This window comes from Streptopelia decaocto (assembly GCF_964273445.1).
Source record: "Streptopelia decaocto genome assembly, chromosome: Z".
Lineage (NCBI taxonomy): Eukaryota > Metazoa > Chordata > Aves > Columbiformes > Columbidae > Streptopelia > Streptopelia decaocto.
In genome coordinates, this window is record NC_138657.1 from 4,400,157 (window position 1) to 4,416,179 (window position 16,023).

Here is a 16,023-nt window from a genome sequence, read left to right on the forward strand (position 1 = left end):
AAGTGGCCAAGCTTTCTAATTGTAAATAAACACCTGATATGCTGAAGAGAACCGAAGTTTAATTGTGGTTGTTCAGTTCAGGCTGGTACTTGCACAGAAGCGTATTTTGCTTAGGTATTGCAAATGACCAGTGTTTTAAAATGCATATAGATTGATATGTAGTCTTAAAAAAAGGAAAATAACTCTGAATTGCTAATACTGATATTGTTTTACTTAAGATCTTATTTTTCTTTAGTTTACGGTGGTATCAGCATCCTACTGAAGAAGAACTACGGATTCTTGCAGGAAAACAAAGAGGAAAGAGCAAAAAAGATAGGTAAATACTTGTTTTATTTTATTTTTCTCCCCAACTTGATACATATAGTAACCTTGCTGGCTGACTTTTGTCTTTGTGTGAGTTACAAACTGCTAGTTGCCTATGACTGCCCTGCTTGCATTAATTATCACAGCTTTATACCAAACTGTGTTTGGCTTAACAGAGAATGGAACATGCCCAGATTGTACAGGATTGGATGATTTCCAGTCCACAGAATTGGTCTATGATATTGATAATTTGGTGTCAAGGACTTTTATTAGTGAATGTATTAATTTGGATGAAAACTGAGGAAACAGGTCTTCTGTAGGATTGAAGCTCTTCGTCTTGAAGCAAGAGAAGAAAGATGTTGAGTATATTAGTTCAGCGTAGGATTACTACGAGTCATGACTCTTACACAGCTGTGATAAAGGTAAATGTGCCCTAGGATGTATTAGGCGAGGTGTTTCTAGTAGAGGAGGTAGTAAAATATTAATCGTCTTGCACAGGGCACCAGTGTAGAACTTTGTCTGTATTACTGTGCGCAGTTCTGATCACTCACGTTCCAGAAAAATGGATTTGTACGTGAACAGAGGGCTGCCAGGATCACGCAGGAAACAGAAAGTCTGTCTTACTAGAGGAGGCTAAAAGAGCTTGGCATGTCTAACCCAGCAAATAGACAACTGAAAGGGATGAGTTAGCTGTCTGTCAGCTTAATGTGGAAGCAGAATTCTGACGTCCAGGCATGAAGTTCTGGAACATTCTTCCTAGGAGTACAACTGTGGCAAGAGCCAAGAGCGATCTTGAGATGGTGGAGCTGGGTGTGTTGATGCAAGGGTTCTGAATTGACTGTGTTTCAAACAAAACCCTCCAGCTTTCTTTTTGGTGACGTAGGAAGTTTCCTTTCATCGCTTTTATTCTAGTATGAGCTCTCTTATAATTCTTAACACTTCTGTTAATCCACAAATTGCACATATAATCTGTTAATTACAATAATATTTTGTTTTTATTTTGTAGTTCTTAAGCTACATTCTTAGCAACCTTATTTGCCACACTTTGGGTGAAAGAATTAAGTTGTTCCTTTAATATTAAATAACTTTAATTTTACATGTTTGTTGCAGTATTCTTTCAAATTCAGAAACTCATTTTATCTAAGAGTTTTCTTTAACAAATTGAGGCAAAATAATTGTGTTTAGCATTACAATTTATAACTGTCTATAACTGTTACAATGTATAACATTTAACCAGTAATATTTATTAATATATAAAATCAACTTTAATTATGTAACTATAAGCCACCCCCATAGGGGCTTTAGACAGAAAACCATGATGACATTGCCAAATAGAAATGGTACATTGCTTTTTAGCCTTGCCAGTCTTCTCCCATCAAAACCATGTGTGTTCGCACTTTCACCAGAGCAATTACATGCTCTCAGCTGAGTAGAAGCATGGCATGTTAATGTGTACTGACATACAAGCCTCAATTTTGTAGTCTTTGGAAAATTTACTGTGTAATTCAGTAGGAACTGGTATCACAAGTCACCTATGTATGCATTAAGTCTTTTTTCAGTTACTAAATTTCTACATTTTATGTTTCAAACGCGATGCTATGTTTTCATGTCTGCACAATAAAATTTTGCAGGTGTGATTTAGTTATGATAAGATTGATATAATTATCTTACTATGTTAACATGCAACCAAGAGAATACAGTTGTAATATAATAGTTGAAAATAGTTGTTTCTACTAGGGGAAATGTTAATCACTGAGATATATGAAAATTCAAAGAAACCAGGATGGTAATGTGAAAGCATAACTGATGCTTGCTTGGCTCTTTTAACAACGGAATGAATAATACACTTTTTAGTCAATAAATATACCTACCTCTGTGCTCTCTAAAGAAGCCAGAGGAGAGCTGTAGTTTAAAACAGGAATTGTTCCTGTTGAGTTGTTTTGGATGTACTTACTGTTTTAGGTTGCACAGAATGGAACTCAGTGCTCCTTTAAGCCAAGGAGATGTGGAACAGATAATGCAAGAGAAATAACGATGTGTCTGTTTGATTATTTCCCTTAAGTGTTTTAAAGATAAAGAACTTGTTTTGTCAAGCCTATAGTCTTGCAAAATGTAGTACCTTCTCCTTACTTAACTACTTTTCCAGTCTGAATTTATTAGAAGAGAAATGGCAAAAGGACATCCAAGGAAGTTTCTTGAAAATTAGCCGTAGAAACAACTGTGGTGTGAAGTTTTAGTCCATTTTATTGAATGCATGTTAGACTTCAGTATATTATGCTATATATTATAATAGCACATGACTGTTAGGCAGATTTTCTATTTTAGAAACGTTTACGTTATGTTAAATTCTTGGGCTAATGAAAAGGCCCATAGCTACTATGAATTAGTTTGAATTAAAGCTGTCAATGATCCTGGGTATGCTCTGATTGTATCGCTGGGGCTTACACTGATTAAAGTGTAGGAACACCAAAATTTGTTGAGCTGAAATGGCTTCAGTAATCAAAATGTGCATTTTGCTCAAGGTGATGATACTTCTACATAGGAGAACATCATGGCACATCTGTGTCAGGGAAGCACACAGAAGATACTTGCAGATGCTCAAGTGGCTTCTTTGGAGTGGTGCTCTAGATTCCTATCCTCAGTTTTCAGTTTGCCCATTAAAATTCTGGTGCTTCAGGTGATACTAAGAATGGATATCACCAGGAAAAAGAAATTATTAATGAAATTTCTACTTGTATTCTTATCTTACACATTTGCTGAGAGGACATCATTCCTGAAAAATAAGTTCATGAATGACTGAATTTTGACTGTTTCTTTTTAATTGTGTCCCAATAAATCATATTTCTATGGAAAATCTGCCTCTCCTTTTCTAATTTGAGATGGGCTGTTCTAAACTGTGGCAGTTTACTCTTCTAGCCATTTAGGTGTTACAAGTTTTGGGTTTGAGATATGTGTGTATATATATATATATATATAATTTTTTTTTTTTTTTAACCTAACAAAACATTTTCTGATTTGCTTTCATCTTTTTTTTAATAGTGATAAGGTAAGTTTTACCCTGGTTGATAATGGTAATCTCTCAACCCAATTGCATGTAACTTGACTTTGTTCCGGTTTGTTTAAGAGCATCGTATTTTCTGCAATTAAAAGTCTAGTAGTGTGGCTTATTTTCAGGAAAGTGAAGATCACAGTGTTGCTATAGTTTCAGAACTCCATATGAAAATGCACCTTTTGTTCTAAATATGTCATCTCTTATGGTCTATACATGTGTCTCTGCTGTGAAAAATTATTTTCTATAGATCTGTTAGTTCTAACCAGCAATTTGGAAAACATCGTCTAACTTCATATTGTACGTATAAGACATTGTTTTGTTTTTACTGTGTTTCAAAGATGATTCAGTAGAACTGGAAGAGGGGAGTGATGGTGGCTACAAGAAAGGCTTCCACACAGGGAGGAGAAACTCAAGGTTTACTGGTCTGGGACTGGCTTAGGGAGGGTTTGACAACCGGGATGTATCCAGTGTGTGCAGAGGGTGGATAGGGAGTAGCAAACTTACTACTGAGATACACAAGGAGGCACTGAATAACGCTAGTAGGGTAGATTTAAGGACTTCTCAGTTTGGGACACAGGTTGTAGAACTTGGTGCCACAAGGCACTCTACACATCTTAACAAATTTAGAATTCTTTCAGAAAGGGATTAGGCAAATTTGTGTGAGTTTTGAGAAATGATGGTTTAATTCCTGGCTCTGATTATCCCCACGTTGCTTAATGCTGGAGACCAGGAAGGGTTTAGCAGCGTGAGGATCAGCCTTTGGTTGCCTCATTCCTTCTATTTGTATAAACATGTGGCCACCTGTATGAGAGGAGCGAATGAATCTGTGTGTTATGCTTTTTGCAGCCTCTGTGTATCACTGTTGTGCTCGGCAGAAATGGCTAAAACCTGGAACGCAGCTTTGAACCCTGATGCTGTATCGTGATGTACCTACCCTTGTCTGTCTCCCCAAAGAGAGCGTGATGGGTTATTTCTTTTCCAGATGTACTGAATCTCTAGGATTGCTAGTAATACTGCATACTTTTTTTTTTTTCCTTATTTTCATAAGCAGGGTGTGAATTGAAACAAGTCTGTAGTATTTCTATGCATACCCTTTTAGATTAGAAAACTACCTTTAAATTGTCTTTGCTTGATGGCTAGTAGGATGGATCTTTCAACGGTCTAGGTTAGTCTAGCTCATGTGGACTGAGCACCCTGTTTTGACAAAAAGGCCTAATGCTTTTTTGGAAATTAGTTTTTAGTTTTTTTCCTTATTATCTGTCATATGAGATGGATTACTGCTTCTTACTTCCACTGAATGTTCGATAAATTACCACTGCCAAGTCCGTCTTTTTTACTTACTTTCAACTGAGAGACTTTAACATTGCTGTCTTTCAGCATCCTGGTCCAGACCTCAATTAAAAAGTCTTAGTTTAGTTTTTATTTTCTTCAGGGTATTTGTATGGTGGGGTGGATATATTCTGCTCTGTAGTTGTACTCGTATCACTAACCTTTTGGGACTGTGGGAACTTAGTAGAACTCCCTGTAGCTCCCTGAACTGAGAAAATTGGTGATCTGAAGTAAATATTGACCACTGGATCTTGCCCTCTGTATGCTCAGGGTGCAACATATAGAGGCCATTTAAACCCATTCCACAGTAAGTATGTCAGAGCCTTGCAAGGTAAACCTACAAAGCATTGACGTTCATGCTGGAACTTGAATTAATGCATGTAGCTAGACAGATTATAATGTTTGTATTTGGCAAAAAGGTGGTCTGTGCTCTACTTAGATTTGAAATTATACGTTGAAAAAGTTCGTTTTGTTGTATTCATCTGTGTATTATCTATCTATTTATTTATTGTTGCAGAAAATATAATGGTCATATTGAAAACAAACCCTTAACCATTCCAAAAGACATTGATCTTCATCTGGAAACAAAATCTGTGACTGAAAGGGACACTATTGGTAAGAATAAGTGGATGCATATAATAGTATATTATTGCAAATATATATTTTATTCTATCACATGTTTATTTGCAATGAATGCTGGAAAATGTTTTTTTTTTTATAGACCATGAATAGAAGTATAACTGATAATGAAGTTAAATGAGAAGGCAAGAATTAGGGCTAAGTCTCCTTTGTTGTTCCATGGGTGACATCTTAATAGCCTTGTAATGGAAAAAGGATGGGCAGGTGGGATCCAGCATAAAGCCCGTCTGCTGTTATATCAGGCATCCACAGAAGTATGAGACAGCACTGGAAGGATCACATCGTAGTCTATTTGAAATAGAGATCATAGCTTTTTACAACAAAATGACAGCTGGCAGATGTTGAAACATGTATTTTCTGCTCATCTAAAATAGGAAATGTGCCGTAGCATTGAAATCTAGACCTTTCAACTGCACTTCTGAAACACTGAGGTAAAATGCTTGGAAACTGAAAGTGACAGTACAGAAATAAGCAGCATGAAGTGTTTTGCAATTTGCTATTATTTTAAGTGGTAATTTTTGATTCCTTAATCATAAACAGTCAATATTTTACAGAAATCTCATATATGAATATGTATGTATGTGTGATACGTATTTTTTTCCTTTCTACATTTTTATATGCATAAATACAGAAGAAAAGAAAGCAAGCATAGTCTTTTGCAGGAGATTTCTCAAATTATCAGAGACAGTGTACAAAATCCCTTTTACAGAAATACCGAGTCTTTGAAGCTGGCACATAAATAGAGCATTCACAAGTTTCAATTAGTGTTATTGGCTTGAAATTATAGCATTTAAGTGTCTCCTTAATTATTTATAGATACTGATATAGTGCAGGATTTAACTGTCTTTAAAAAGTTATGTGTACAGACTTTTGTTAGATCTAACCAGACAGTTATTTCAAAATAAGTATAGGACTTGGAAGTTCAAGTTTGACCAATTTCATGTTTAACATCAGGTGGCCCATAGTAAACAGACAAATGCTCAGTAATGTTTTGTGACTTTTTAACCCCGTAGATGCAGTGAAGGTGTTTGGGAGGGTCAGGCTGCACTTCATTATCACATATTGTTCTTTGCAGTTCCCATCACCTATGGGGTGTCCATAAGTCACCCAGCCTGCATGCAACGCACTGTGATCCTCAGAGTTTTCATGATGGAATTTACACGATGTTTTATTGCTGTACAGGAGATATTAACAATGTCTTGAAGAAAAGCCACCAGTGTGTGTGTATATATATATATACACTTTTTTTTTTTTTTTTTTTTTAGGAAAATGAGTAAACAATTATTTTTATTTTTTTAAATGATTACCAGTGAGCTTTTCATCTTTAACTGAAAGTCAAAACTCTTACCTGGATTTGTAGTTAGACTCAACTGGAGAATAATTTTCTATTGTGATGCTGAGATCTAAATTAAGTACACTTTTTGAATTTGGAATGTTAATGTATGACATAAAATAGTAAAATCTTGTAGCCATATAAATTTGAGTAGTAATGAAGGATGGAATGACAGAAGTCAAGTTCAGGTTGCTAAGTGGGAAGAAATGTGGCTTTTTTGCTGTTGTTGTTCCATTCTATGTATGTCAGTAACTGCCCTGAAATATCACACCTTTAACATCTTCAAACTTGTATTTTTCAGCATTGCATTACTTTCCGGAATATCAGTGGTTGGTGGATTTCACCGTTGCAGCTACGATTGTGTATGTGGTGACGGAAGCCTATTACAGTATTGTGAAGCCCTCACAAGAAATGAATATCAGCATCGTCTGGTGCCTGCTTGTCTTGGCTTTTGCAGTGTATCTTTTTCTGTTTTCTTAAATCACTCCATTCCATAGCTTACATCATTCTGCAAGTCATATAAAGCTCTGTGTTGTTGGTTGGCAGTATACACAAATATTTAGCATTTGGAAAACAGACTGCGTAAGCTAGTGCCATTTTTGGGTAACGTGTATGCTGTACATGCTCTTTGTATTTGCCCATACCAATAGGTTCTGAATGCTAATACCAGACTATTTATGGAAAAAGTATATGGATATGAACATACAGTTACTGCTCATGTGTAATATTTAGTGGTACCATTATAAATTAAATTGGCTTTACCCAGTTTAGCATTCAGAAATAGATTTCTGTATACAAGATGTTTACAACTTTTGGAGAAGTGTTCAATTTACTGCATGCTTTTTGGGTTCAGTATGTTTAGTCTGATACTTCCTGAACAAAATAGTATAGTAATGTGTATATTAATTTATTGCAAAGATACAGGCATGAATTAATAACTTTAAAGTACATTCAAGACACTCTTAGAAAGTTAACAGAAAATAAAATCTGTAGACAGTTGTAGGAGCTGAGATGGTGTGTTTTCAAAGTTACTGGGAAAGCTGAACTCTCCTCTGGAAGTGAGGGAAACAAAAGCAGGGTATTTAGGAAATGGGCAGTATCGAACCATAAAAAGAAGCAGCTGTTTTGTTTGTTTTTACTGGAGAAGGCTGTACCAGACATGAATGCTTGCATGGTAATTAACTGCTTTCCACATACTGATCCAGATGTACACATTAGGGAGGAAAGTTGCCTTTTAAAGATGTGAGAGGTGATAAAGCAGTGGAATTGAATAAGGGCCTGGAAGAGTGCAGGTTATGGAAAGGTGAGCTGGAAAGTGAATCTCTGCAATTCCTCTGTTTCCTCAACAGCTGACAACCAGATAAAGTGCTAAGTTAGGTTTGGTACAGCACTTGAATATTCAAAGTTGATTCCTCTGTAAAAATATCTGTTCTTCAACAGATTCTTACTGTATTGTAGGTTTGCGTGTGGGGTGTTGTTTTGTGTGTGTATGTTAGCAATAGCTAGTGGTGGTACGTAAAACTCTTGAGCTCTAATGTTTGGTTATATTTGGCTAACCGTTCTGAATATGCTTAATGCTTGTCTGTGCTTGATAATTCATAAAATGTGCGCTGCCTTTATGAAAAGGACAGGGATTCTTCTTCCAAGTAGCCTGAAGTATAAATAATATCCAGAATTTTCCTTGTAATGTGTAAGAACTTGCTACAAGAGGGAGTCAACTCATTATGAAAAAAGAACGCTGTCCGTAGCTTGCTTCCGGAGCCGATATTTCTCCTTTGACTTGTCAGAGGACAGATCCACAGTCCAAAAGGTGTTTTTTCTAGTCTACTGGGTAGAGGCAGGAGAGTTTTAATGATATGATAGCTATGGTCTTGAGCAGCCTGTATTTTATTTGGTTGGGTAACTCAGGAATTCTGGTTTAATCTTGACAGAGGGAGGCAGCTACTGCTTAAGAAATCAGAAATTAAAGCCAACACCTTTGACTCTCATTTTGAGGATGAGGGGGAGGTTAACAGAACTAATGCAAAAGCAGGTTTGAAATACTAAAGCCACAATGTGCTCTTAAATTTATTGGTGGCAACACCCCACTTGCTTCATCTTTCAGATCTTGGGTGTAGCCAGCTAAATAATAATACAATGATTGCAATTCTAGGTGAAACAAGAATTGTGAGTTATATTTTGTAGGAAGGTCCGCTGCAGTAATTCTTTCTTATCGTGGTATTTAAATACAGTCTTTATCACTGCTTTCATTTGGCCATCAATTCAGGGCAAAACCAAATGTAGAAATTAAAAAAAGATTAAGCTACCTGGCAGTGCTGTCTCAGTGGTGTGAATGTGCAAGTAGTTATTAGGATCTTTTTTTGATGGTTTCTTTCTCACCTGCCATTTAAATATGAATTAAGCCTAAACTAGCATTTCCAGTTTTATCTTAATCTGGCTGAAGCACTTGAGATCTAATTGCACATTTGCAGCTGGAGGAAACTGAAACAGACATATGTTAGAAGCACATTAGCTATGTTTTCTCACTAGCCTTCTGACATTACTGAAAGGAAAGTAAGATCAGATAGAATAGTATTAAAAGTGAAAGATCATGTGCTAAAAGCTAAATTTTATTTAACAAGCTGTGAAGAGTTAATTACATGCTTTAGCATTTTTGTACCTAAGCAAGTGTTGGCTAAGAGACCAATATTGTTTTGAGTTTTTGCTAATAGGCATTATACTGTGGAGAGAAAATCCTCCAGGACTTCTGTCTGTTTGTTGGTGTGAGCAAAAGGTTAGAGAAGTTAAAAGTTTAAAATTCATGTGGCACTTCTAAAATCATAGGCGAATTTGGGAAAACATAGAAGAGAATGGCCTGATATGTAGGACCAAACCTTCAGAAATAAATGAAATCTGGGAAATAAGAAACCTGTATACAAGTGAGTTTAAACTTTTTTTTTTAATGTGTAGTCAAACATTAGAGCCTAAATTCCAGATTTTTAATTAATCACTTAAAAAAATTGCACCTTTTTGAATAATTTGAGAGAGATAATACAATAGAAAATACAATTACTTAATCCAGTAGTAGGTAGCTGAACAATTGTTTATTAAGTATATGAAGAAAGCAAATGGTCAGAACTAGGTTTCTGTCACTTTGTACAACTTTTGTTTACTTCTTCCTGTTGCTGAATAGGACTTTGCTTAATTACCAGTACAGTTTCTGGACTGATGGGATGAAGATGTGTCATGCTGTGCAGTCTGAGGGATTCGTGGCAATGCAGGAGGCTGCAGTACCAGGAGGCACAGTCTAAATTTTATGTTAGAGTTAACATCTCCATAGATGTGTTAACATAACTTATTCTGGGCATGACAGCTTTTTGGGTGAAGGGGTCTGGTGCGAAGACTGATACACAGAGATATTGATAACACAATCCTCACTGGAACCTAGGCAGGTGAAAAGAGATTTCAGAAGAAAACTGGCCTCTGAGATGCTGAAAATACTTTAAAATTTGTACAACTATTTACTAATTCAGTCTGTCAAGACCAGGGGAACAATTCACCACAATGTAAGTTTTGGAAAAAATTGGTTGCCTCAATTTTCAATTGAAAGCAGTCAATGTGATATGTCAATAACTAATTCTAGAACAATTTGGTGTTTTGGTAGCATATGTTTCTTCTGTTTTATGACGTGTTAAGAGGTCATAGGTTGTACTGGGGATTTGTCTGGCTGAAGGACCAAAAAAAGCTTTGAGAAGTTGGAAGTGATGATTGGAAATCTTCTCAGCCATGTCTTCCAAAAATAAATGTTTTCATAGAGCCATGGACTCATAGAAGAGTTTGGGTTGGAAGGGACCTTCCTATCTCCCCCAGTGCCCCCTCTGCTATGAGCAGGGACATCTTCAGCAGCTCAGGGTGCTCAGAGCCCCGTCCAGCCTGGCCTGGGATGTCTCCAGGGATGGTTCATCCACCACCTCTCTGGCCAACCTGGGCCAGGCTCTCACCACCCTCAGGGACAACAATTTCTTCCTCATGTCCAGCCTGAATCTCCCTCCTTTAGTTAAAACTATCACCCCTTGTCCTATCACAACAGCCCTGCTAAAAGTTTGTCCCCATCTTTCTTATCAGCCCCTTGTAAGTACAGAAAGTGCAGTAACCCACTATTAGCATTTTTTAATGTTTGTGGTGTAGATATTCAGAAAAGTTCCAGAAGCAAATGTATTCTGTACATTTGTGTGTTAACAGAAATTTTGTCTAAAAGGAGTACTGCGTGAACTGAGTATCTGAGTTCTGGTGTTGGAGTGTGTTTGCATTACACTGGTGGTAGCTGTGCTCACACAGCGAAGCTTTAAACACGTTTCACCCGCTCAAATGTTTGTGCATCAGCAAGTACGTGGGTGACAGATGCCACATTCCCCGCCGGGCTGGGTGGATGCTCGGGTGTTTTCTTGGCGTTTAGAAGAACTCCTGCACCACCTGCTCTGTGTTGAGTATTTTTGAAAGGCTGGAGGATACTCTGTTCACTTTTCATGGTGATCACCTGTACTCACTGAACAGTTTCCAGTGCCTGGAGAGGGGTAAAAAAAAGATCTAGCAAAGCAAAGTTTTTGAGGTTTTTTTGATGACAGATTGTTATTCAGGACCTGCTGATTGTGAATGTTTGCTTAAAAATTAGTTTTGCAATTTTTCTTGCGAAAGTAATGTTTGAAAACTCATTGTGGTGCAGGCCACAATATTTGATTACTATTTTTTATTATTCTTTACATATTTTTGCCGATAATAGCGATCATCAATCTGCAAATAGCTACCATTTTTAAATTTGGAAAGGCGTCTTCTGTCCGAACGGACATTCAAAATCAGCAATCTAAATTATTGATCAGAGTTTTAAATGCAGCAGTTGCAGCCAGGTGACTTGAGATGGACCGGGTTTGTAAAATAACTAAATGCCTTGTTGGCGAGGGGAAGAATGTGCATGAGGGTAGAGAAAGATAGCCAGCACTAAGGGGTGATCCATCTTAATAGCAGCATGTGCCTGATTTAAATTCTTATACTTTATATAAAATTAATCACTGAGAACTGAATAAGTCAGCTCACTGAACCTTTTGTCTATAAACCGTTAAATAGTGTTATGCGCAATAATTTCTGTTGCAAAGGCAATGTATTTGTGAAAATAAATGTGGTATAGCGGAACTAAGGTAATTATCAGGGGGGGAGCTGACTGTTATCTGAAAAGGTTTCAATAAATTGATTTAATTGGTAGATTAATAAATTTCAGTATCTGCTTTTGGAAGATGTATCAACGGCATAGCACAGGAAGGTGACAGTATTTTCTTAACTTGAGTAAAGGTTGATCTAGGGAAAGTCAGTCATCAAATACCTTAAAATAACCTCTAAGCTTTAAACAAGGATTTTTTTCTACATACAGTCAATTAGAAATAGTACAGAGGAGTTTATTTGGTGTTCACTTGTGAATCTGAAAGTTTAATGTATTTTAATAGAAACAGATTAAACTTTTTATCTTCATCTACCTGCATAAATACCAGTGGACTGTATAATTAAACAATTCCATAATTGCAGCAACTTAAAGATAAAATTATTTTCGTAAAATTGTATACCATAAATTCTACAGGCACGTCACCTTTTGAGACAAAAAAGAAAGTAATGAAAGGTGGGGTGGGGGAGTGGGGAATCTATTAACTTAGCACTGTATACTCCCCAATTGTTTCTTCAGTAGGTCAAGCAGTGAAAGGAGTGACGAATCGAGCCATAATGCTTCGATTTTTCTCCAACCGTAAAATAGGCTGCAGTGGTGATTATTCCATTAACAGAGCCTTTCAGTCAGAGGTAGTTTGCAAATCATTAACTTATATATAGGGTTCTGAATCTGCACTACAATTGGCAATTACTGTCACTATATTTCTGTTTCCTGTTTGCATTTTCCACATCCTTTAGGCACAATCCATGGTTGAAAATATGAAGTATCTAGGGGGTTAAAAACCTGTTTATACGTTAGGTCTGTTGATCAAGTCCTTTGTAACTTAAAGATTTGAAATTAATGTGTTTCCAATTTGTGATCAATGTCCTTAGTTATAAGAAGCCACTTAGCTTGTAGCCACTTAGAATGTAGCATTAGAGAAACAAAGCTTTCCAGAACACAGTCTATATGACCTATCACATACCTCTTTTTAGGATTATTTAAGTCTTCCTTTAGATAAATCGTTTCTTTCTGTGAAGTATGAAGGTAGCTTAAGCTGATGACTGAACTTTGTAATTATTTGTTGTGCTTAGGCCACTTTATTGCGTGCATATGAGTCACCATTCTGCATAGACATGGAATACAGCAAAGTGAATGTTAAACATGTGCTGCCTAATGAAGTGTGATGCTGCATAATCATATTGTTTCCTGAGATATTAAATGATGACTGTTAAAATGTTTTACTGAATAGATGCTCTAAAATGTGTTTTCATATCTACATCTCAAAATACTTCCAGTATTGAAAAAGTGCAAATATGAATTAATATGTTATTCTGTAGTGGGGAAAAAAGAAAAAAGAGGGTACAGTTTACACTTAAAATATTTTTCCTTTTCCCTTTTAGTTTTTCAAAGCATGTAATGTCTGGAATGACCTCCAAGTAGTTTATTTGAATATGTACTGGATATTACCTGCCATTTGAAAAAAAAATCCATTATAATGTGCTACAGCTCAAAGTAATAAGAGTGGATGGTATAAAATGAAAAATTTATCCTAATCTACCATATAACTTTGGGGCTAATTATGTTTAGAAATGTGTTAAAAAGGAGAATACATCAACATTTTAAAAAGAACTTGATAACAGAACAGGTGATATCTTAGATATTTCCATTTATGGCACTAGGGTTACATGAAAGGATTTAATATATTGTACCAGACTACATAGGGGTTTTTATATGGTGTGGGTTTTGTCCTTTTAGTGCTAAATGTGCTGTAGTTTTACTGTCTTTGATGGATAAGAAACCTCAAATCAATGCACATGAAAGCAGAGAAAAACAAGTTTCATGTTTTTGTATGTTTTCTGTTTAGTACATTTTCTGTTAAGTCAACAGTCACCTAACAATCTAAGCAAGGATCCCATGCCATTTGTCAGAGTTTCTTGCCAGGCACTGTGAGCAGAAATTCTCATAGCTGAGAAATTTTATCCCATTGCTGCTAGAAGCGCTTGTTGGAGCCTCCTGTTCTTGCTGTTTGTCTGTGCACCTTGAGGTTGTGCATCCAGGAAGAACATGTATATCTGGTTAAAAATGTGTTTATTCACTTCCCTGTCATCACACTTACTGCATTCAAAAGTAATAGTTTGGATTTTGAAATTAAGATATATTTAATATTGATTTATGCACTTTGGTGGAATATATAACGACCTCATTATATAATATATAATGACCTCATTAATGTTTACAGATATATAAAGAGTGAGTGTCAGGAGGGTGGAGCCAGGCTCTTCTCGGTGACAACCAACAGTAGAACAAGGGGTAATTGTTTCAAACTGGAACACAGGAGGTTCCACTTGAATATGAGAAGAAACTTGTTGGGGGTGAGGGTGGCAGAGCCTGGCCCAGGCTGCCCAGGGGGGTTGTGGAGTCTCCTTCTCTGCAGACATTCCAACCCGCCTGGACACCTTCCTGTGTAACCTCATCTGGGTGTTCCTGCTCCATGGGGGGATTGCACTGGATGAGCTTTCCAGGGCCCTTCCAACCCCTGACATTCTGGGATTCTGTGATTTTTTTTGTTTAGTTCTATATTTTGCATTGAAGATACAATTGTCGTATTTTTTTGTTTGATGTCACTTATGGTTATGTAATATTTTACATTTAAACTTTGTTTTAAATCAAAACTATACCCCAGAGTAGTATGTTCCTGGCTACCCATTTTGTGATATTTATGCTTTACAGTATTCTGTAATTTTAACCTGAAATTGAGCCAACATATATTACTTAAAAAAAAAAAAAAAAAATTGGTCATCACTGAACAGCCCTAGTGTAGATGACCAAAATACAGCTTTGTCATTCTTAAATGTAGTTATTTTACAAGCTTAGTTTTCCTTGACCTTTTCTTGTGTAGTAAGGTGCTGTTTTCATTGACTACCCATTACTTCAAAGTAGAGGATGGAGGTGAAAGATCAGTCTGTGTCACCTTTGGTTTTTTCTTCTTCGTGAAAGCGATGGCCATTCTCATTGTGACAGAAAACTATCTGGAGTTTGGACTGGAATCGGGTAACTCCTTTAGTGTTTGCAACAGCGATAGAGATTTCATGATCTGAAAAATTTATTTCTAGTGTTTTTGAGAATACCTGTGTAAAAATGAACTCTGTAATGTTGTACACTTCTAAGAAATTTTGCTTTGGAATGCAGATTTTGAGCTATATCCTGACTATATTCCCTGCTTTCTTTTAATTAGTATAATATTTTCCTAGGTTGATTGTTTTGTTTATTATATTTGCCTTCCAGTTTTACGTTTAAGCTTTTTTGCCTTTTTGTGATATAGTAAAGCTACTTTACTAGAAAAAAAAATTACTTACCTTTCTAAAAAATTATGTTAATTTTATTCATGTTGATGAAGTGTACAAATACCAGAGCTGTTAATAATCAAGTTTTATTGCATTATGGCATGCTAATTAGCACATGAAAGACCTATGCTAGACATATGAAAAGTTGTTTAAAAGACGACCTGTTACCAATCATTTTATTTAAAAAAAGGGATTCTGCATTTGTACCCTAATAAAATACATTTCTCCTTGCAGGATTCTCAAATTTCTCAGAAAGTGCTATGAAGTTTCTTGAAAAGCAGGGTTTGGAATCCCAGTAAGTTTCTGCAAATACGTTTGTTTGCTTTGTTTGTGCATTTATAGTTGAACCACTTGGATTTTCTTAGCAAGCATTTGTCATGCACTTTTTGCACTTGTACATGCTTATAATTCTGTAATAATGTGAAGGGGTAGGTTAATGAAGATAACTCATCAGTGTTCACAGGTAGCTTAAGTTACATTTGTGTTTTCTCTTTTTAGTTTGGACATTTTCAATCCTGACATTTCAGTTGCAGCTCATGAAATACAGTTCACAACTATAAACATTTTTTAAATGGTAATTCCCTTCAGCTTTGCAAGGATTACTAAAAAATAGGGTTTTTTTTTTTTCCATTCCTGTGGTACACAAGCAGATGAGTGAGCAGAAGCTACAGATGGAGCTTTAGGAGGAGTATATTTTGTTTTTCAGTCCTGTTTTCAGGTTGGAATAGTATTTTTCTTTTATGCAAAATCATCTGCTTGCTACAGGACATCCAAGTTTTGTTTAGTCTGTCAGAGGAACACACCATAGCTTGTGACGTTACACAAATAGACAGTCACTGGTGTAAACAGC

At 36.2% G+C, this 16,023-nt stretch overlaps 1 protein-coding gene across 5 annotated transcripts in view; it reads left to right on the forward strand.

The window, feature by feature from the left end:
• Positions 1-16,023, forward strand: part of TMEM161B (transmembrane protein 161B) — a 46,968-nt gene that overhangs the window by 16,164 nt on the left and 14,781 nt on the right. For all 5 annotated transcript variants that reach the window (XM_082075292.1, XM_082075296.1, XM_082075294.1 and 2 more), the window contains 5 exons: positions 236-316; positions 5,202-5,299; positions 6,958-7,114; positions 14,729-14,880; positions 15,408-15,468. In XM_082075292.1, the coding sequence (XP_081931418.1) occupies positions 236-316; positions 5,202-5,299; positions 6,958-7,114; positions 14,729-14,880; positions 15,408-15,468 (549 nt within the window). The remainder of the gene's footprint in view (positions 1-235; positions 317-5,201; positions 5,300-6,957; positions 7,115-14,728; positions 14,881-15,407; positions 15,469-16,023) is intronic.